The sequence below is a fragment of the Aulonocara sp. 'chitande type north' Nkhata Bay genome, linkage group LG22 (genome assembly GCF_057382095.1).
Source record: "Aulonocara sp. 'chitande type north' Nkhata Bay isolate Kocher_YH1m ecotype deep benthic linkage group LG22, A_spYH_male_GT1.1, whole genome shotgun sequence".
Taxonomy (NCBI): domain Eukaryota; kingdom Metazoa; phylum Chordata; class Actinopteri; order Cichliformes; family Cichlidae; genus Aulonocara; species Aulonocara sp. 'chitande type north' Nkhata Bay.
Genome location: NC_141364.1, coordinates 23,443,302 through 23,466,915, shown reverse-complemented (window position 1 = coordinate 23,466,915; position 23,614 = coordinate 23,443,302). Strand labels below are relative to the sequence as shown.

General features: G+C 41.1%; 2 protein-coding genes and 1 long non-coding RNA gene across 6 annotated transcripts in view; 2 read left to right on the top strand and 1 right to left on the bottom strand.

The window, feature by feature from the left end:
• LOC147304241 (cyclic AMP-responsive element-binding protein 5-like) overlaps nt 1–2,545 on the bottom strand; it is a 19,244-nt gene extending 16,699 nt beyond the window's left edge. Inside the window, exon 1 of one of the 3 annotated variants that reach the window (XR_015126942.1) lies at nt 1,941–2,544. The gene's annotated coding sequence lies outside the window, so the exon portion shown is untranslated. Of the gene's footprint in view, nt 1–1,460; nt 1,911–1,940 lie in introns of those variants that run through there. The other 2 variants (XM_086280796.1, XM_086280795.1) reach the window with 2 other exon arrangements.
• On the top strand, nt 2,130–23,614 carry jazf1a (JAZF zinc finger 1a). 2 transcript variants are annotated; one of them, XM_086280799.1, is made up of 5 exons: nt 2,130–2,266; nt 18,151–18,223; nt 20,089–20,285; nt 21,576–21,745; nt 23,066–23,614. In XM_086280799.1, exons 1-5 carry the CDS (start codon nt 2,257–2,259, stop codon nt 23,240–23,242), a joined length of 627 nt encoding a protein of 208 aa, XP_086136925.1. In that variant the 5' UTR covers nt 2,130–2,256; the 3' UTR covers nt 23,243–23,614. The 2 variants fall into 2 exon arrangements, with proteins under 2 accessions (XP_086136925.1, XP_086136924.1); XM_086280798.1 differs by lacking the exon at nt 2,130–2,266 and adding an exon at nt 9,210–9,464.
• On the top strand, nt 6,436–9,215 carry LOC147304240 (uncharacterized). The gene is made up of 3 exons (XR_015126943.1): nt 6,436–6,747; nt 7,717–7,809; nt 9,087–9,215. It is a non-coding gene; the product is annotated as an uncharacterized LOC147304240 (long non-coding RNA).

The window sequence follows — 23,614 nt, the reverse complement described above, 5'->3', positions numbered from 1 at the left end:
TTACTTTTCACTTGGAGTGGGGACTAAGTATAGTGCAATTGTTTCAGGCTACAATTAGGCTTTCATCAGGGTATCAGTTAATAATACTGGTGTGATGAAAGGATAAGTGCTCGCCATGTCTTACATCAAGTCACTGGGATAAAATTATCAACACAAATGCTTATGAGAGTCACAGTAATAAACCAGCTTGCAGTGCCAACCCAGAACCGACCCAGTTGCCTCTGCTGCGAGGATATTAAGCCGTCGATGTGGAGCAATTGTGAATTATTTGAAGACTGCTGTTGAAGCACAAAGTAAGAAGGTCTTCAAATCCTCAGCCAGGTGACAACAGGTGACAAGGGTCAACAAATGTTACCAGTGTTGCTGTGGGAGGAGATGGTGGTTATGAGAAGCATATTCACAGGTTGCAAACTCCCCCACCCCTTGTGTAAGCGTGAGCCGAGAGCAATGAGAAGACAGCAAAGCGCGTGCTGATGTTATGGGAAAGACTGAGAGCCGAAGAGACGAGTTGGGAAAGAGAGGGCAAAAGTAAAGGCATCCATAAGAAGTGGAAAGAAAGTGTGTGTGTGTGTGTGTGTGTGTGTGTGTGTGTGTGTGTGTGTGTGTGTGTGTGTGTGTGTGTGTGTGTGTGTGTGTGTGTGTTTGAGTGAGAGGACGGGTGGGAGGTGGAGAGTGACATTAGGTTGATGGCGAGGAAAATGGAAAGGGCAAGTGGCAGTGATCGAGAGAGGGAGAGGAAAGCAGGAGGAGGAGGACACAATGAATGAAAGAGAGAAGGAATGAGGGTGGGAGCCTGCGAAGGGAGGGCTGCACTTCAGGCCTACTCGTGACAGGTTCGAACCTGCCTCAGCCCCCATTTTCCAACCCCAGGCAAGTAGAGGTGACTTCATAGGTGTGCGTGTGCTTGTGTGCTTGAAAATAAACCAGTAACTAGGTGATCACAACACCAAAATTCCAGCAAGATCGGAGATTGATCAAAGTATTTAAGGTTTTGATTCTCAGCTAATACAGAAAGCAGGTTTATTAGTAGTTTTATGTATCAGCAGTATGTAACAGCGTGCCACAGTCAGCTGTACTCGAAGTGTTTCACAAGCTCACATTTTACAGACAAATGTAAAAATTTAAAGCCCAGCATCCAGTTTGTAACCCCTCTGCCCCCTCTTTCTGCTCTTGTACAAGATTAGCAGACTCAGCACATTTCCAGCAAAACCTTCTGTCAGAGCGGGCACTTCAATGCGCAATGACGTCATCCTTAACGGATGAACTCAACAACAGACCAGGCAACATACTGTCAGTTTAAGACAGGATTTACGTTGACAAAAAAGTTTTCCCGCCTCATTTTTTAACTGTCATTGTTCTACACTTACACTCGGTTACTATGACTCACAGAAAAACACGCACAACTTTTAATATCACCTGTAAGCATCATTTTTAAAAAGGTGCCAGGTTTAGTTACTCACTACACTTCTTCAAGTCCCCCGTATCTGATGGATGAATCATGACAGCAGCTGGCATGGAGCTCATTCTGCTCAATTTAAATCGCAGTCCTTAACCAAAAAGTCCTCCGGACGGTCACTGCCTGCGTCTCAAGAACTTGACCGGTATTTGTGTGTGTGTGTTTATGTGTGTTTGTGTGTGTGAGTTGTCTTTTCCTCCTACCGCACCGTAAAGGAACCTGTTCAACTCATAAACAAGCCCGGCACAGCTGTACAGAGAGTGCTGTCACACACCCCAAATAGACAGGAGCGCTCAACCTTTCCGCTGGGTGATGAGACTTCACCGGGACACCTCGCTAAAAAGTTCCGCCGTCAACTTTTCTTTCCTTTTTCTTTTTAAACCGTCAAAATAAAAAAATAAAAATAAAAATAATAAAGGCACAGTATCAGGAGAGCGGTTGCCGCGGAGCTAGAAAGTTTTGTGAATGGAAGTAAAAGACTTACCTACAAGTAGAGAGTAGACGAGCGGCGCTCCAGAGAGGAACCACGTTGGACTGGAGCGAGATTACAATACGTTCTATTTACAGAAGCATTACATCACCCTCCCGGTGACGTCACGTGGGATTCCTGAACTTCTAAATCATTGCGGTCCCGTACGGAGAGAGGGCTTGAGAGGGGCGGGGTTACGACACGGTGAGGGGGACGGGACGGAACAGCAGCAATAGCAGCAGCGTGGTGCTGGACCGGAGTCAGTGACAGACCCACCGGGTAGACACACCAACGGCAACGTGACGGGACACGGGGCAGACCGGGTGGGCGGATGAGACCCAGTTAAGTGTTTGTTTGTTTGTTTGTTTTTATCCTGTCCCCACTTTTGGTGTGTGTCTGAAACGGGACGTTCCAGCGTCTGTATCGAGTTTACGTGTCCAAATGAGCGAGAGCCTCCGGGTCTTTTTCTTCTTCTCAGAACGTTAGACAGTCAACGGTATGAGACTATTTGCTTGAAAATAAAGCTGAAACCCTGAAGTGATTTCAACGAAACGTTAAGTACATCCTGTCATCACCCAAAGCAACATGATAATAATAATAATAATAATAATAATAATAATAATAATAATAATAATAATAATAATAATAATAATAATGAAGGGGCTTTTTAGAAAGTACTAGTCTTCCATTTAGAAAGTCAGTGTTACGGCCCAGACAGTAGCTACTTTCAAGCAAGAAATTTATTTATATAGCACTTTCAGATCAGCCCCCAGCTGAACACAAAGTGCTGTACACTTGACATGCCAGAAATGATACATTGAACATGTTAAAAAATAAGAAATAAATAAAAATAAATAAAAATAATATAAAATAAATAAAAAATATTTAAAAAATAAAAAATAAGCTGATTATTAAAATGACATTTAAAATAATAAAATTAGCACAAATAGCAAAAACAATAATAAAATAGTATAAAAATGATGATGAGAATGACATTTAAAACAATAAAATCAGCATATTAGATTAAAACAATAAAATCAGGGTCAGACTGTGTCATAAGCCAAGGAGTAAAAATGGGTTTTAAGATATGTTTTAAAAGTGGACAGTGAAGGGGCCTCTCTAATGTGCTGGGAAAGATTGTTCCACAGATTAGGAGCAGCAATAGAGAAGGCCCTGTCCCCTCTGAGCTTTCTCTTGGACCTGGGTACCTCCAGGAGCAGCTTAACAGCTGACCTGAGAGACCTGGGGGGTGGGTAAAGATGCAGAAGCTCAGAGAGGTAAGTTGGGGCAAGACCGTTTAAACATTTAAAAACAAACATGAGAATTTTAAAATGAACTCTAAGATATACAGGCAGCCAATGGAGTGAAGCCAGGATGGGAGTTATGTGCTCTCTTTTACGAGTTCTGGTTAAAAGTCGTGCAGCAGCATTTTGGACCAGCTGCAGACGAGAGAGAAGATGCTGACTAACTCCAAAATACAGTGCATTACAGTAATCTAAACGAGATGAAATAAAAGCATGGATTACCATTTCAAGATGCGGCCTGGATAAAATAGGTCTTATCTTTGCCAAGCGCCTTAAATGATTAAAAACTGGACTTGACAGTAGCACTAATTTGACTGTCTAATTTAAAATCACTGTCCATATTAAAACCCACGTTTGTAACACCAGGTTTAAAATACTCTGCCAGGGTTCCCAAATCAATAGCAGAGGGTTCACAAGGTCCACTAGGACCAAACAGAATAACCTCAGTTTTTCTTGAATTACATTTTAGAAAGTTTAGGGACATCCAAGATTTAATGTCTTCTAGACATGCTAGAAGTGGCTTAATAGAGAAGGCCTCTTTCTGCTTCAGAGGCAGATAAATCTGACAGTCGTCAGCGTAGCAGTGGAAGGATATTCCATGCCTTCTGAGGATGGTTCCCAGGGGCTGTAAATATAATGAAAAAAGCAGAGGCCCTAAAATTGAGCCCTGTGGGACCCCAGACTAAAAAGTGGCAGAGGAAGACTCATACCCTAAAAAGTTAACACTAAAAGTTCTGTTGCAAAGATAAGACATAAACCAGCTGCTTTATTCACAAGGGATTGTCACAGCGGGTAGCTCCCCATGTTTGATTTGGCACAGCTTTTGCGCCCGATGCCCCCTCTGACCCAAAGTCATAAGGATTTGTGGTCCCTCCTGGGATTCTTTCGTTTGAAAGGTGAATGTGCAAACCACTACAGTTATACTTAAAAATAAATAAATAAATAAAACAATAATACGCATTATTTCTAAAATACGACAGCTTAAGACATGGTGATAAACTTCTAGAAGTAGTTGAGTACTTTTCTTTTGAAAATGTGAGAGTTTAAAAAACCTGTCCAGGTCATACATCCGGTATACATAGACGTACAGATATTATTATTATTATTATTATTATTATTATTATTATTATTATTATTATTATTATTACATAATAATAATAAAACAAGAAATAAAATGTGACAATAAAGACAATATTACAGAGAAAACCCCAACAAACTAATGATGTAATAATAATCCATTATGAGGACTTGGAGACAGTGGGAACGAAGAACCAACTTTAAACAGAAAGTGATTGTAAATTGATTTATATAGCATGAGACCTCGAAATCTTTTTGAAGGTCATTCTGCTGACCTAAATATCACTAAAGCTAATGGCTTTATTTAGGTCTGAGATTTAAAGTGAGCGTTCAAACTGTATAACGCAAATTAAACATAAGCAACAATCAAATTGAACTTGTTTGTAAAGCATATGTAAAGGTGTGTCCCTTACACCAATGACCTAATTAAAACAAAGGTAAAATAATAAACTTGAGAAAACAATAAACAAAAGCAACAGAAATATAAATGTAAATTTAAGATTTAAAGCACGTTGAGTTACTTATTATTGCCTCTAAAACACTGCTATAGATAACGTTTAATGTTAGCATCACCTACTGCACACTGGAAGCCATTGTGTTGGTGATATGATGTCATATGTGATTATCAGGGCAAAGTGTCATACTCTGTCTATCTATCCATGGAAGAACAGTTTCAAAAGTTATTCTGAAGGAGTGTATGAATCATTTGACAGTTTTTGGCATTTTAGGATGATGCGTTTTTCATACTTATCAGAGAAACTGCCTAAAAAAGGTCGACTGTTGTTTATAATAAATACAAAAAAATTATCCCATCAAAATGTCATCAAAACAAAAGCACAACAAATCATTACCATTAGCTAAACCATGTTTGGTCAGCTTTTTCCGGTGCTTCGGCCAGGCTGGAGCTGAACAGGGCGATTCTTGTTATAGTTAAATTGCAAAATGGGACCAAACCCTACTGACTCATCATCCACCAATCGTTTACAGTATGCAAATTATCATCACCCTGGCAACAAGTAGAAATAGGAAGTTGTGATGATGTCACTCTGTGTTTTGAGCTTCTCTTCCCCCATGTGAACGTGAGTCACAGAGTTTTGTTTTTCAGCGAAGATAAGGGATGTTTTACAGCAGATGTACATGCCCGTGAACAGTGCACGGGCAGACTAAAAAGTGTATGACGGCAGCCAGGAAGTCTCTGGCTGGTGCCCTGAAGCAGACAATGCCAGTGAGATTACAGCTACCTCCATAACTCAGGGGCTCTACCAGCCATTACCATCTGGCACCTTCACCCCGGCTTGGCTTTTAACAGCCAGTCTGGGAGCTTTAGAAAGCTGCCTACTCAGAGCCTGATGTCACCCAGTCTGAAAAAATATGGCGTTTCAGGTTAAAGGTAAAAGAAACTTTCTGACCTCCATCTCTATGTAGCTTAATCCTCACTTTGGCTACATTACACATCTGGCTCAGCTGGCAAAGTCTATGCATGTCATGCATGGTTGATTTCTGACTATTCCTATTAGGTGCACTTAAAAAATAGCTAACTGGTAACAGATACTTTAAAAAGTATGCAACTTGCAGAGATCTGATTATGTAATGTAGTGAGTTAAATTTACATGCAACCCATCCCTCAGATGCAGACCCACATAGTAACAGAGCCCCAGTGTGTGTGCGTGTTTGTGTCTGTGTTTGTTCTGTGTGTATTTGCAAACTGTGTTGGCCATTAGTCCGTGCACTTGTTGGACTATTCATTTCCAGCAAAAAAGAAAAAAGAAAAGGAAAGGAGAAAAAAAGGGTGTCTGATAATTCCAAATCCCAAACTGTAACCTAAGATTGTGCGCCACCCACAGGCCTCAAAACAGGTGATGTCATGCACCACAAACTCTCGACGTGTATCTCCCTTTCTCCCTTCGCCTTTTTACAACACATGCTACCACTTCTCATTTACGTAATGGTGCTGGGAACTGCGTCACTCTCACAGTTCTGATACACCACGTGTGCGTAATGAGTGTGTTTATCCCGAGTGTGTTTTTGTATGCTTGTGTGTAAGAGAGAACATCTGTGTTGGGCTGATGAAGTCACTGAATTCATGTACTGTACATGTGTGTGTATGCGTGTGCACTGGTGACGCCACCGTGTTTTGGCATGTTTGCTTTCAAAGGCTGTTGCAGTGTATTTTATATTTTGTGTTTTAGTTACTGTGTCTCGTTTTGGTTGAGTAGACAGAGAGCAGTCAGAAAAAAAAAACGTATCTCCGGGTCTTAAGGTTGTTTGCTGAAGTCACTGGCCAGGTTTATGACAGTCCATTTTAACGCTCGATTAACAGGTCCAACACAGGCCAGCCGGCTCTGGTTAGCCAGCCCCAGTGATTTAAGGACATTCTCCTCTCTCTGGGAACTGCACACAAAGCTACGCGGTACTCTTCTCATCACTGAGCCCATTATAGGGTAACATTAATCACTTAACTTTATGGATGTCATAGATTCTGTTGTCAAAGGCTTATCCATGTCATTATACATACACACATCCTGGTCTTTTGAAGCCCCTTCAGACAAAAGCATTGACATGGTTTAGAAACATGTAAGCTGCTGGCTCTAGCTCACGACACGGCAATAAGTGAATCAGTTCCATTAAAGCTAAATCACAAGGCAAGGGAAGTATTTTTATGGCACATTTCATACACATTTTAAAGGGATTACGTAAAGCATAAAATATATTAAAAAAGAAATACAGCAGCCATTTACGCTAAGCACACTGCTAAAGTAAATACTTGGAGACAGGTATTTACCGTTATGAATATATAAAGAAGAAGTCAGCATCTATTCTCTTCATGACTTATTCAGGCTCCTTCAGATTCCAGATTGTATTCACCAGAAGCAAATATGAAATCTGTTATGTTTTATTGAATCCTGCAAGGTAATAGGTAATAATGTATCAAGACAAAAGCTGAAAAGAAAACTGATCAGTGCCTGTGTTTTTTCAGGTGTAACAGACATAGTCTTTATCAGTTAAAAAGACAGTGTATACATGTACAGTACTGTATATAACCCACTATAAGTACTTAGTTTGACCAGAACCCATTAAACTAAATACGTGTAAACAAAGATGTTTGTAAGGGATAATGTGGGCCCATTATACTGAGAGTTAGTTTGAAATTTTGATATCTAACTTACAAAATAAGCACACACAAGTTGATGTTTAAAAGTTTGGCACTGATCATGTGAAGGACATGCTGTATTTATTACCGGTAATGCAATTTGACCAACTTCTTAGAAGCAGAAATAGAAGCTAAAGTTTGTTTTTATGATCTTAATTCACTGCGTTAGTAGACTTGTGCATTCTCTTTTATGCTAAAAAATCTGTTAAAACCATAACTGTGATTTCAGATGTTGATCTTTTTTTTCTTTGTGTTTCAGCAGGGAGGCACAGGTTAGCACCTAAGAATTGGGACAGAGACAACAAAAGGCTGGAAGGAACAATTTGCAAATAATTAGGTTAATTGGCAACAGGTCAGTAACATAATTGGGTATAAAAAGAACATTTCAGAAGACTTTAAGTGTCACGTCATCTGCAGTGCAAAATACCATCATAAGATTCAGAGAATTTGGAGAAATCTCTGTGTGTGAGAAAGAAGGCTGAAAATACTGGACACCCATGATTTTCAGGGCCTTAGACAAGTCACTGCAATGGTTTCAGGAACACTTCCTGAAATTACTGTCTGTAGACAAAATTTAAGCCCTATCAGGCAAAGAAAAAGCAATTTGTGAATATGATCCAGAAAAACCATCATCTTCTCTTGACCATAGATCATTTAAAATGGACTGAGGCAAAGCGGGAAACTGCTCTGTGGTCAGACGAATCAAAACTTTTAATTCTGTTTTGAAAACATGGACATCTCTCTAGTCTTCTGGTCTAAAGAGGAGAGGGACCACCTGTATTGTTATCAGCGTTCAGTTCAAAAGCCTGCATCTCTGAACATATGGGGGTGTATTAGTGCCCATGGATTGGCAGCTAGCACATCTGGAAAGGCACAATTAGTGCTGAGCAGTATATATAGGTTTTAGTGGGACATATGCTTCCATCCAGATTATGTATTTTTCAGAGAAGGCCTTGCATATTTTAGCAAGACAATGTTGAACCACATACTGCATCTAATATAACCGCATGGCTTCATGGTAGAACTGAAAACATCTGGCACATCATGACACAATATATACAACAACAAAAAAACAGGATTGTTGAGCAGATAAAATCCTCTAACAGACAGGAATAGGACACCTGGTCTCCCTACTTCCTAGACGTTAAAAAATGAAAAAACATGGCCCCCTCCAAATATTTTTGAGATGTTTTGCTGCCATCAGATTTAAAATGAGCTAATGTTTTTCTTAATATGGTACATTTTCTTACTTTGACAATTTGATATTTTTCTGTGTTATACGGTGTTTTGAGATTGTCAAATCATTGCATTCTGTTTTTATTTACATTTTTAAAGAGCATCATAGCTTTTTTGGATTTGGGCTTGTATTTCTTTATACGTTTGGGGCAAACAGTAAATTTCCAATGATTCCTTATTTTAAGGACATTAAAAAAAAAAAAAAAAAAAAAAAAAAATATATATATATATATATATATATATATATATATATTTTTTTTTTTTTTTTTTTTTTTTTTTAAACTAAAAAAGAGAAATCTGTTTCCTTTTGTTCTACTTGTGTGGTTTGTATATTGTGTTTATAACGTATGTATATGTGCCAAGATTAGACTGATTTTTGATACCACTCCGCAGTCAGTGCGGCTGTGATACCAACAGGTAGGCAGGTCGTGACGTATGCCACCAGCCACCCCTCCTCCTCCTCCTCCCACCGCCCCGCCTGCCTCCCAGCTGCGTCCGCCGCTGTCCTGTCTGGCCGCCCGGTGTCTGCTCCGCTGCTCCGCGCTCTGCCCCGTTCCTATCCCCGGACCCGAAACCTCTGCCTCCTCGTTCACCACCCCGGCTCCTGGACCCCCTCCCCCCCCTCTCTGCCCGGTGAATGCACCAGCGCCGTGAACATGACGGGCATCGCCGCCGCTTCGTTCTTCTCCAATTCCTGCAGGTTCGGGGGCTGCGGACTCCAGTTCGAGTCTCTCGCCGAGCTCATCGTCCACATCGAGGACAATCACATCGGTGAGTGGAGCCAGCGGGGGAGAGGGAACTAGACAGCTAGCTGGTATTAGCTAGCCCCCCCCCTCCCCTCCCCTCTAGCTAGCTAGCTAAACGCAGATAGGCTCAGCTCTGCATTCCGCTATTCCTGCTTCTTGCTCTCTGTCGAGGCTCGCCGGAGAGGGAGTTATTTATCAACTTTTATATCTGGAAAATAAACTATGCTTTCTGAGATGTTGGGGCCGACTCGTCTGATTAGGAGTCAGCTACAGCAGTTACCTTTGCAGCGGTAACTCGACTAGGAGGGCCGCGTAGGTCTCATAGGTGAAACTAGCATCCCGACCAGACAGCGGTTTCACAGCTAGCGTTGCTGAGCACTGTTTACATTTCCAGGCCTGACGCAGTGCAGCCGTGGCTTTTCTTCATACCGCTTGTGCATTTGAGCTGCCGAAAACTCTTGACTGTCACATTTCTGAAAGCGTCACTCCCCCGTGGCTTTTCTGTTATTTTGGTGTCTAATTCCCACCGGCACTCCATCAGCTGAAGTTGTAGCAGACATGCAAGGATATAATCAGATTTTCTTCCACAAGTACAAGCGCCGACTTGTTGCACCGCTTATTAGATTTTGGTCTGACAGTAAACACTCTGATGACTGCCCCCTGGCACGTATAAATACAATCGTAATCAGTTTGCCCACCATTTAACATAAGAGGCACAGAAAAAGTTGCAGGGTAAACACTCTGGATTATAAAGAGGCATGTATTTATTTAATTAAGTGGTAATTGGTGCAATTAGTAACTTCTATTATAGCAGCATTGTATGTGGATTCTCAAAAATGGGGGAAAATAGAGCTGGTGTAGGTGCATTTTTGAGCTGTTAAATAAAAATACCTGTCTTTGCGTGCACAATAATTAAAATCTAAGTAAATTATGTGAATTCTTGATAAGGGAGTGCTTTCCTCCTATTGCCTCAAGGTAGCAGAGAAAAGCATGCAGATTTAAAGAACAGAATAAACTGTCACTTCCAACTAAACACACAATAACAGTGTGTTAGATTAAACTATGATCCACCATAACAAATAAGACTAGAGATGCATTTACGCATCTCTGAATCACTCAGTAATCTGATGTGGGCTAATCATTATTTGTGGGGAGTATCCATCCTCATGAGGCTATGTGAAGGGGGGGAGCGAGGGGTTTACATAGATGCTTCATTGAGCCAGTCTCCATGGCAACTGGCGGTCCCTAAAGGGGTTAGGGGCAGTGTATTTGTTATTGCACACCTGCTGTCTCACTGACAAAGAGTGCTGTCGAGCAACCAGCTGTGTTGAGGACACCCAACGTGATGTCGCGTCACGTGGAGAACAGGACTGATAAACACAAGTGATGTAGTTGGTGTGGTGTTTGCTGGTGGGGAGACGGAGGAGCAGGGTGGGCTGCTCTTCATCTTACCCATATGCTCCATGGATCTCTTCCAAATAAACCCAAGGGTGGAAGAAATCAAAACGTGATTTTTCACCTTGTCCCCACAGAAATGCAGGGATTAATATTGCTTCCTCAGTTCAACAACCCAAACACCACAGACACTGAGTGATGTATGCCCCATCTGGCTCTTAGCCTGACCTTTGACCCTAACTGTCAGATGAACAGAATAGCGGTTTACCAGTCAAATATTCTGGATTAATGAATTGCCCCTCTCCTGGCTTTATAGCACGGTTGGTTATCAGGGGCGGCACAGACATAAAGAGTCTAATCAATACTGCTTTCAGATCAGTTACCATAGGGTCTAGAGTGACACATGGAGAGGATTGAGAGGGGGCGGGGAGGCAAGTGACATTTGGTTTTGACTTCCTTTTCGGTTGTGAATTAGTGCAGTGGCGTGTGATCAATAATCAATCAAAGGATCAGCTAATTTGAAGCTTGAGATATGAGATGCTAGTAGTTGTAAAAAGTGAGTCAGCGGGACTTAAGTCAGGTGTGGAGAAATCAGTGTACGTCTCTGCTGGAAACAGTTAGTTTTTGCTGCAGGCTGTGCTGCCCTCTTGTGGTAGGGCATCTAATGTGCTACACGACCAGAAAACTCCCAAATTTCTGCCTTGTGTTTGGACTCCTGTTCTAATCCGTTATCTTCTATATCGTTTTTTTTATTTGGACTTCTGCCTTGTCTGACACATAATAGCTGGCAGCAAGCAGACCAGATGAGTGTGTCGTGATCCCATCTGTGAGAAACCTAGGAAACGTGTGGATCTACAACACTGATCTCATCCTAAAGGGCAGGAGCCTACCAATGGCATGCCCACACTGTTTAGATTACAGCCGAATGCAATAAGGAAGTGGGGTTAGGTGCACTGTGTTTAGTGTGGTAGTTTTGTTGTGCTGGGAGTGTAGGTAAGGTCTGAGGAATGCAATGATGTCAGGCTTCTCTGCCTGCGTGCACGACGGCAGCAATGTTCTCACCTGCACAAGCACGTACCTGCCCCTTACCTCAGCAAAAAGGACAGGGAGGGGGGAGGCAGGTAGAGATTAAAAGCAGGGAAAGAGATTTAAAAGAGAAGGTTATGAAAGTCAAAACACGGGTGTGAGCTGAGTACAGGGAAATCCCAAAAGATATCACCTTTGCTTGGACAGACTTTACTTGAATCCTTGTTTTTCTTCTGCATTCGGAGTTAAAGGTTGAGCTGAAACTACGGCCTTGTAACATGATGTAAACTCTGCTGAAGAATGCTGATCGTTAGTTTGCAGTGATTTTTTTAAACTTGTTGCTTTTCGATTACAGGGATAATTTTGTGGGTACGATTGGCAAACCACTAGAATTTATTTTTTGCATTTCTTTCTTTGTGATGTTGTTTACAGGGAGACAGCATGTTTGAGGATGTGTAGATTATTCTGTTTTACTATGTAAGTTAAAGCTGAATATGTTAGATATTAGGGCTGGGCCATATTATACCGTTCACGGTAATACCGGTACAATGCTAGGCAACGATAAGAAAATGAAATATCGTGCATGCGCAGTGCCGAAAAAGCACGGCGGTAACGGAGAATGAGAATGGAGAAAGCAGATTGTTGAGTGAAACGGGTGAACCAGAATTAGTTTGTAAAAATGGTGCAACTTAACTGGTTTGGTGTTTGTCTGTCAGATACACAACAAAGCACATTTTTTTTGTAGAATATGCAAGCAGGCCAGCGTTATTGCCGTATTTGTCAGACTAAGGTGCTCGTAAATCTGGGAGTAGTCTGGGAGTAGTCTGGGTCCTAAACTCCGTCCTTTAAGGTCCCGAAGTCAAACGAACATCACTGAGAGTTAAAAACTGTCTAAATTCTTCCATCTTTAATAAAATGATCAGCGTTGCTGCTTTACCAGGTGTAACTATGATGTTTAACATCCAGGCATCCATGAAAACGGAATTCATTACATTTAACGGAGTTAGAAGTTAGCGGAAGTTAGCTCGCTAGTTTCGCTAGTTACCTAAGCATGATATAGCATGTTCTGACTGAGAGATTTCTGAAAAAAAAAAAAAAAAATCAAACGTACAGCTCTGCTATCACTTCCAACATAAATGAAGACAGGAAGCTACACAGCAGTGACGTTTGTAGGGTTACTGAAGTTGGGCTAGCTGGTGTTTAATGCTGTGCTACGTGATCGCTAGCGACACAGCTATGTTAGCATAACATAAAGAAAAAGTTAACGTGAAGGTTCCTGATGGTTAGAGACAAATGCAATCGCATGGCAGGATGCTGTAAACCAAACTTCAGTCAGGAGAACAACTGAGATAATCCATCCACAATACAAGGTTAGTCATTAATATACTGCAACAACATAGGAATAGAGCAGCTGTGGTAGAATACAGCATTAATGAATCAATGGTACAGAAGTGGAGGAAGCAAGAAGAATAAGTTGAATAAAGTTTGATTTATCTGACTGCTTTGTTTCGCTTAATGTGCCTTATAATCCCGTGCACCTTATGGTCCGAAAAATACATATTTGAAAGCACCTCTTTTTAACTTCAGTGGATATTATACATAGTTATGCTGAGGATATGTCAGCCCATTTCTACTGGAAATGCCTTTTGGTTAAACTTTCAGCAAGGAATTTACTTTTACACTGTTAAATGTTTATATAGCTTTAATGCACATAAAAAAACAGCTGCTTGTTTAAGTAAAATAAATGGATGGGGGTTTTTTGCGCTAGTAAAGTCCTGGAGTTGTATTTTGTCTCGCAGAAATTATATCGTCAGTTATAACGTTATCGCAAATTTTCAAATATATATCGTGATATATATTTTTGGCCATATTGCCCTGCTCTATTAGATATAACAACATTTTTACCAGTAAGTCACGTGCTGAAAAGGTAACCAATAAGTCGATTATTTTTACAATTATTTTTCATTTTTATTTTACATTGTAATTATTTTTTGGACAATGTTTTTGTATTAGACTGATCATTTCAGCTCTATGTATATGTGATTTATATATGCATTAAAAGAAGGATTTCAGCTGTTTGTTCTTGCTTTAGTTGTCAGGTTGTTTCCCATCTCGCTCCTGTCAGAGGGTTGAGAAGGGAAGGGGTGCATGTTTGTGCATGTGAGAGGCTGTGCTCACTATACTTCCTGTATGACCTGTCAGGGTGTAGCGAAGCAGTTATTGGACTGGCATCCCAAACTGGAAACTGCAGACCCTCTCTTTTGCTTCACACACACACAGTCACACACACTGTCTTTCGGAAGTCGCACGATCTGAGCGCCCCACCAAGCACTGGGAAGCATAATTACAGAGGAGTTTGCCTTTCCCTCCACCCATATGCCCCCTCTCTTTGCTCCCACTCCTCCTCCTCGCCTCTCTTCTCCCTCCATCCGGTTGCCTGCTGCTTTAGAAACACGTTAAAATGCTCTCAGAGGCTTAATTAGCAGGCTGCATAACAAGCCATGCATTCTTGGTCTGGTTTCAGCACATGCACACATGTAAAGAGACACATACACAGACCTCTCTACACAATGGGCTTGTGCATGTGGACACATGCAGACAGAGTACATTCAGCAGGTGGCAGCAGTGTGCCGCTTGTGAGAGATGGATGTGTGGGTTGTGAAATGAGTGGCTGCAGATTGGGCACAGATATTAATAACTAAAGTGTTTCCACACTGGTGATACTTTGAAACAAAACAGATAAGGAAAACATGTACTGAATTACAAATATGCACATGCATGTACATTAGCCTGCTAAAATACTGTACTGTAAATTTGAAATTGGCAGCTTTGAGGTTCAGTTAGCAAATATATATACGTGTGTGTGTGTATGTATGTATGTAGCTTACTGGGTGTACATATGCAGGTCTTCTTCTGGCCACAGCAGCAGGATCAACAGCATGCTCACTTTCTGTCTAGCTCGGCGAGTGGAAGTTGTAAAACCGGCTAACATTTACTGCAGTTCTCGCTATCCGCACCTGGCTAACCCCATTTCCACCAACACCCCTCCCCCTTCTCTACACACACTTACCTCATCCACAATCCTCAGCACCTTGAACATCCCAAGATATTAATTCTGGCATTCTTTCCTCACATTTTTGCCATTCTCACATTAAATTGCCTTCAGCTGATGTTTCTTTCACAGTTAATCCTTTGAGTCAGTCTTATCCTGCTATGTAGTTGGAAAAAATGTGGAATTAACAGAATTTCTGCATTGATTACTCATAAAATGTGGCCTAATCTGCATCTTTAGAAAAAAGTTACAGTTATGGACCTCAATAATCTGACTAAACTAAAACCACACAGTTGTGGTTTTCCTGTCTTAATTGAACACATTGAGTGATCACTCACAGTATCGGCTAATAAAAGTAAGTCAGCTTTTGAATTTAGTCACTCGTAGAAGGAGCAACAGTAGCTGCCGACACAGTGAAGAGGGCCCATATAAAACTCTTGATTGGACACTCTTCAGGTTAGCCACAGCATCTCAATTGGATTAAGGTCACTGTCTTGGTCATTAAAACACTTAATTCTGACTTTGTATCCTTTGGGTTATTATGTTGTTGCCACCCTCCTAAGCCTCAGTTCACGGACTGCTACCCTGACACTCTACTGTGTAATGTTTTGATACAGTGTTCAATGTATTGTTCCTTTAATGATTGGCATCAAGGCTGTGAGGTGGCAAAGCAGCCGCAAACCACGATGCTTCCTCCTGCTTGCAGTTTGTTTGCCTACAAGATATTGCTGACTTTTCTTCTGCTTCATGTGCCGGTTTTTTGAAGTGGAGAGGTGGAAGTCCTGGTATTAAGTAATTTTTTCTAGTGAAGATGAACGAACATTTTAGCAAGACTTCTGCAGGTGTTTTGTTGTAACCCTTTGGTCTTGTTTTCACCTCTTTCAGATGTGTGCTGTGGTTTGATATTTGCAAGACATGCTGTCAGCTTTGTGCATCTCTGTACTGCTTTTTCTTGCAGTCACAGAATGGTTCAGACCTGATTGTAACATCTACTCTTACCAGTAAAGGTTCATAAAGAGATACAATTAAAATGAAGCAGAACTGAGTTCAGGTCATTGCTGCAGCCCCCTATAGTAATCCTAGTTTCTTATATAGGCCCTTAGGAACATTATTTGTCCACCTCTGGTTCAGACTAGCCAGTCATTCTTGAGATGAGCAGCCTACATGAGGCTTTTCATGCATGTCTTTAAAGGAAGTGCTACAGCTGCATCCCAGACTTCCAATCCCATGTCATTAATTGGAACACCTGACTTCCAGTAGCTTTTGGAGAATTTGGTAGTGTTTTTCTAGCCTGGACTGTGAGTAATTACTCAGTGTGTTCAATAAAAGCACGGAAAGTGCAAGTTTTTGTTTGTTGTTAGCAGAATCTGACCAGTGTAAGATTTTTGGGAGTGATATCTATAAAAGAAATCTGTTATTACAATATATTAGCTGAACATATTTGCCTAACATTTGTTATGTGTAGTTATTTATTTACTACACAACCTCAACACACAGAACATGGTTGAAGAGCCTTTCTTCAGTCCCATCTTTATTTTTCACATTTATTGGCCATTATAAACGCTGATACCAATAGACGGACACACAGATAACACTGGCTAATCATATGGGCTTGGCTCTTGTTTTGATTTCAGTCAGATTTTTGTTTGTTTTCAATTAGGACAGAGGGAAAAATCAGTAGCATTGAAGTCCTGGTAATATGAGGATATTCACAAACTTTTTCTTGCAACTGTATACGTTTGACTCTGATGGACTATTTTAAAAAGATCACACTAATTAGGTTTCTTTCTATCACCTCCCCAGATGTGTTTTGTTCTGTGTTTTAAGTTTGTGAAGTAATGTGAAGATGCCACTGTGGACTCTGTGGGAATCTTTTAGATTAAAACCCCCCCAAAACAAAACAGGTTATAAATATTCTAATCCAAACTCATTTGTCATTCCTGTCATCTTTTTGCTTAATCTCAGTGCATATATAGATTTTGTTTTAGCAGATTTTCCCTGTTGTTGTCTAGTCTACTCAGTGGTTTCCAAAAGGTTATTAAAAGATGCAGATAGCTCTCACTAAAACATGTCTCGTGACTCAGGGATGTAGGTTTAGCTGTGTGTATGTGTGTGTGTTTGTGCACAATTATGCATGCGCAGAAAGCTCTGGTCTCTACATCTGAGCAGCAGGTAGGATTATTAAGTCTCAGCTATAAAAGACTGTCAGAGACCACCTCTGCGGACCACCTGGGTATATAATCTTGCTACCCTTTTCCCCCTTTGCCTAGTCTTTTTATTTTGAAAGTCACATATATAGCACTATGTTTTGCATGGGAGACCAGTTGAAGTGGGCAAGTTTCTTTTTTCTGGGTTGTTTTCTTGTTTGCTGGTCTCCTTAGTGTTCCTCCTCCCGCACGGTGGGAAGTCTGCATTCTTTGTTTAATTATGAGGTGTGAAAGCCTGAAAACTGAAGGGCTGAGAAGGCCAACACACCACAGTTGGAAGCATCCAGGGGTGTGTTGTTAATTTTTGCACAGAGATGATCTAGTCCTTGGATCTAAATTGAAATACATCTGCTAGCTATTACATATGTTGCTGCAATTATGCCTGCTAGTGCACACACTCACGCAGACATAGATGGCTTGGCTTAAATGTACTGTTTTTTTAAGCTCCTTCTGAACATTCCCAGATTGAACACTTGATGGCACTGGTAGTTCACATATGTAACCCACCCGCAGTGTTTTCATGCACACTTGCTTCTGTTTTCCCGGGGTGTGAGATGGGACTTTGAAGTACACACTGCTTGCCTCAGGCAGTGGAAGTTGCCGACTGTAGCGTTACTGACTTAGCAAGTCATCTGGAAAAAGCCTGTATGTACTCCTCAGCTCATACAGTGTGTACATTCATCACAGCCGCCTTTACTCTAAAGTAATTTTTTTCTTTTTGTAACCACATCCTCCCCCCGGCAACGATTAAGTGGTCTTGGGTCACTTCAGCGAAGGCATTGGTTGTAAATTAGATAGGGCTTGGTTCTGCTGTAATAACGTGCCGTTTATGAAAGTATCTGAAATGTATCTGCAGGGTGCCACACATTGAGACTAATACAGTGAACGCAGTGTGAGACATATCTAGTAATCTATCAGCCTGTCTGGCAGAAAGAATACATGTGTGAGTCAGCTACATACTTAGAGTATTCACAGAACATTTTCCCTCCACAGGGAGTGGTGATTAATCTGAACGTCTCCTTCTCTCGCAGACACAGATCCGAGGGTCTTGGAGAAGCAGGAGCAACAGCAGCCCACCTATCTGGCCCTAAGCTACATCAACAGGTAAGGCACACACAATCGTACACATTCACACACGCTCAAAAGCATCCGTCTACAGAGGGCACCATTGTTCCACCAGTGAAAGTTAACATGCGTGTGAGTGTGTGTATATGTGGCTTGCGGAGAACATCTCCAATGACTGACTTTTCCCATACCCACAGCAGTGACTCATCCACAGACCAGCACAGAAAACCACACAAGACAATCACTTTTGACTCCCTGTGCAGCCAGAGGATTACAGCATGTGTGTGTTTGTGTGTGGTGAACCGATGTGTCACGTCCCACTAAATGCCTCGTTAAATCCCTACAAGATGTAACACTGAGAGAGATAATGGTGGAATGAAAGAGAGAGGTTTGTTTTCTGAGATAATTGTTCAAGTGGCGAGGCTATAAATGTCATTTGTATTTACTGTACATGTTTTGACAGAATATTTAAGGGAGGAGTTCACTCAGCAGCAAGGCCCTGTCTTCTCACACAAATGGACATTTTTCTCATAGCAACAGTGGAGCACAGCTTAACGCCACATGTTAGAAAACCAAATTAGGATATGAATCACAATTTATGAAAAGGATAATAAATAATAAATTAACAGGGTTTTATTAAAGCAGCGATACTTCTGCAGTCAACAGAGGGTACGAGGACAGATTAGCCAAACTTATAAGTAAATAAAAAAATAACATTTAAATAAACAGTTAGCAGCTAAAAAACACCGTGCAAAGACAGCTAAAAGAATACATATATTATTAAAACTGTAACAAAAAACCTAAACTGTGAAACAATATTTGAAATTGCTAATAACTAGTTAAACTTATTAGCTAAGACTTTTGAAACTGTATACCATTTGAATAAGGATTTTAATTTGATTGCTAATAGTATGGATATAGTAGTATAATAGTATAAACATTTAAACAGTTAGCATTACTAAATAAATTGCGACAAAATAAGCTGAAGTTGGGAGTTAAGAGCTAAAAGTGAGGCTTTAAATTGAATCTTGTAGCTAAAAGCATGGATTTCCCACTGCAATGACTAGCTAATGGCAAGATAAACCGTTCAAGAAATCTAAACTAGCTAAAAGTCAGTCATTAGCTAAACATAATACAGAGGTGAAATGTTGAAAAAAGCTGGACAGTATTGGCTGAAAATGTGTCTATCAGCTGAAAATCTTACCCAAAAGTATAGATTCACACGTGCAACTAAATGGAGTGGGAAAACTGTTGAAAGTGGTCAGTGTACTTAATTAATAGCTGATAAACAGAGTTGTAGCTAAAAGTTGTAGATGAAGGATTAAAATAGGCTACATCATTAGATCAATAGTGGATCCGTGGCTGTACATCAGTTTAAAAAGTAAGAGAACTACTGTTTTAATTTATAATTTCATGTAATCACAAGCAAAATCTAAGTAGTTAGGCCTCAGTTGCAGAGGCCAGTGGCAGCCACTAGTTGGTAGGGTTTGTGTCATCCATGCAAACCACAGGCAACAGTTGCAATCTGCTAGTGACCAAAGCAATCAGTATGTTCTTGGTGCCGTACTGTAGCATGTTTGCTGTCTCTAAACCTCTGTCGCTGTAGCCTTAGCAGGGAAAAGGCAAAACTACAACAATTACCGAAGTTATAATAAACTTTCAGTTAATTACCTTTCAAATTAAGAGGTCAAAGTTATAGAAAAAACCCAAAAAAACCAACCCAAGTGGATGAAAATGTGTTAGCATTTATTTGAACAACATTGCTTATATTTATAAGGTTTTCAAGTTGATGAGAACACAGCTGTCACATAAGTTTAGTATTACATGCAGGTAGGAGACCTCTCCACTGATTAATAATGAGAAATCGGATAATGCGAACTAATACAATAACTGTGTGACGTCAGGTTCATGACGGATGCAGCACGCCGGGAGCAGGAGACCATAAAGAAGAAGGCCACACCCAAGTTGTCCCTGTCCATCACGGGCGGAGTGTCCAGGAACAGCACGGCCACACCTCCCCGCCACACCAGCGGTAACCTGACGCCTCCCGTCACGCCCCCCATCACCCCTTCCTCCTCATTCCGCAGCAGCACACCTACAGGTATAACCGGTGTGTGTGTGTGTGTGTGTGTGTGTGTGTGTGTGTGTGTGTGTGTGTGTGTGTGTGTGTGTGTGTGTGTGTGTGTGTTCAAACGTATGATTGAAAGGGAAAAAGATGGATTGCTTATATGTGTGATGGGAAAGGATATGTTGAAACTGACTTAGGCAATTTAACCCTACTGACACAAAGAGAAAAAAACATGGGAAGCATATTCATCAAAGTCAGACAGCGCGCTGAAGAGCGAGTGAAGATATTTGTAATGCAAATGGAATGCAGCTTATTTCATAGCTGTCCAATGGCTCTGCATCTCAAAGTGAAAACTACAAAATACCTGCTAGGAGTGCACAAGCCTGCTCATCTTATATTCAGCAGTGTCTCTGTAAACATTAACCATTATTTTTTTGGATATTTCTGGCCAATTCTCTGCTAATACTTGCTCTTTTGTAAATCATCAGGAAAATCTGCTGTCACAGTGGAAAGCTTGTAACCAACCACTATGTTCCTGTGTGTGTGTGTGTGTGTGTGTGTGTGTGTGTGTGTGTGTGTGTGTGTGTGTGTGTGTGTGTGCACTGTTTGTGTCTTGGGAATGGTGGCTCCTGCAGTGAGCAGACCAGTCAACACTTTGTTAATTACATAGCAGCTGTCACGCTGTGTGTTCGCATGGGGCCGTGTGTTGCACAGCCTTGAAGCAGATGTCCAATTCCAGCCCAAATGGTTCCAAACGTAGTGTTAGGTCTGGGCTTACACATCAGCATGGCTACACACACACACACACACACACACACACACACATATATATATGTGCGCGCGCGCACACGCCCCCTTTCAACATGTGCCAGGGTGCCATCCATTTCCTCAAGCTGAGGTGCAGCATTTCCTGTGAGATGGTGGGGGGTCAGTGGGCCTTTATGTCTATGTGTGTGTGTTTGTGTGTGCATGCATGTGAGTGGAAAATGTTCTGCACTTAGTAAAGCACTTTTTCCAGGCTGAGCAATGGGGATCACTCCCACTTAATGATCTCTTTCTCAGTGCCAATCCCCACATTTTGACTCACAGGCACACACGGAAGCACATCACACCATTTCTGGCTTGTGCGTTCCGTGATATGTGGGCTGCTTATGAATCCGAGCAGGGGACAGCACGCAGAGAAATGTGTTAATAAAAAGTCACTTATCGTTTTCTGCTTCTCAAATTCCCAGGGCGTTGCATTCCCGTGGGTATGTCGCTATCCCTGTTTCAGCTGGGTTGACAAGTGTTTTTTTGTTCTGCGTGGCTCCATTATGCCTTTAGGCAGCGAGTATGATGAGGAGGAGGTAGACTACGAGGAGTCGGATAGCGATGAGTCGTGGACCACAGAAAGCGCCATCAGCTCTGAGTCCATCCTCAGCTCCATGTCAATGAACGGGGCCGATGAAAAGCCGTTCGCCTGCCCCGTCCCCGGGTGTAAGAAGAGATACAAGGTAAGGCTGAACCTGAGGGCGGAGCAGGCAGTTCCACGAAGGCATGAGGTTTTACTTCTGAATAAATCCACACTAGAACTTTTGTCTGAGTATCACATGTGTTTGAAAAAGCACATTATAAGATCTGAGGGTGATTAATATTTTCTGCTTCACTTAATTTTTTTTTAATTCATTTTTTTAATAACAGCTGGCAACAAAAAACTCATTCAGCTTGCTCACTATCCAAGCTGCTTAACTAATGGACAGTGTGGGAACATTTCTCCCTAATACCCTGAAGACAAAAACAGCAGCGTGGGAAAAGCGACCTTTGTTGTTGAGGGGCATTCACAGAGGATGAGACTAGCAGTGATATAACAACCAGACGCCGCAGGACTTCGGCGAAATTCAGGGACTGATGGTGACGACACTGAAGTATCCATTAGTGATGCAGTGGGCGGGTACATAGTTGAAGTTATCCAACTTTAAAGCGGAGAAAGGAAATTGTTGATTGACAGAAAAATGGTAAAATTAGCATGCAAACATGCTAATATGAAGCAGTCTTAAGGTTTACCTTCCTAGTTTAGTAGTTCAGGATGATAACTTTAACTCCCTACCACTAAACACAAAATAGCAGTTTTGCTGATATCATGTAAATCACTTATATTTCTGGGCGTTTTTAGTCTTTATTGTCTTAGGACAATGTATAGAAGACCACAAAGCTGGGAGAGAGAGAGAACAGGGAAAGACATGCAGTAAGTGGCCTCAGGGTGGATTGGCGAGACATCCATCCCTGCATCTGTCTGTGCACTATTAATAAGCAGTACTGTTCAGATTTTAGTGAAACTTGCACCCAGTAATGGGTCTGCACCCAAATTGTGCTTAAGGTCAAATTCATATTTGCAATTCTCAGTAGATTTTAACTCTGGTGGCTTTATGATATAAGGAGACTCAAAGTATTAAACAGCTGGTGCACATGGGATTTTTCTTTTGTGTACCACATGATAACTGACAACTGATCTGCTACCTATTGTTTTAAAATAAAAAAGGCTAATCGATTGAAATCTACCATGTTTTATCATTGTGAATGAGATAAAGTCAACTCACTGGCGCTACTCTATCATGATGTGTGTAGTAAAAAACGAGAGAGGAAAAACAAATGTTGGATGAAGCCTACGTTTAGTGAAATGTTTCACATTTGTATTTTTGTTGTATTTTCATTGGAATTCTGTCCATAAAATCTGGGATAATGCTCTGGTGTTTTATAGATGCTGTGTGCAATCAAAAGTGGTAATTATAACCCCATTTTTCTTCTTCATCTCTGCATGCGACCACTTTCTTCAGAATGTGAATGGTATCAAATACCACGCCAAGAACGGCCACCGCACACAGATTCGTGTGAGGAAACCCTTCAAGTGTCGCTGTGGCAAAAGCTACAAGACCTCGCAGGGCTTGAGGCACCACACCATCAACTTCCACCCGCCCGTCTCCACCGAGATCCTCCGCAAGATTCAAGGCTAAGAGCCCGCGCTCACACCAATCAACTTCCCCTAAAAAAAAAAAAAAGAGTCCTGACTTTCCTTACCCATCCTATGTACACTAAAGGATCAAGTGCATGCTTTAAGTTTTTTTTTTGTTTTTTTTAAATCATCTTCTTTTTGTGTGTTACGTTAGTATTTTTTTCTATCTATGTTATATCACTTGTATTTTTTTGGGAAACAAAAAAGAACTATCTTTGTAGTATTTTTATTGATGTACATTTGCACATTCGTATATGCTATCACATTATTTTATTTTCTATCGTTCGACTTACATAAGGTGCTAACTGTAAAAAAAACAACAGAAAGAAAAGACAAAAAACAAAATGATACGAAAGTAAAGAGGAGAAAAGAC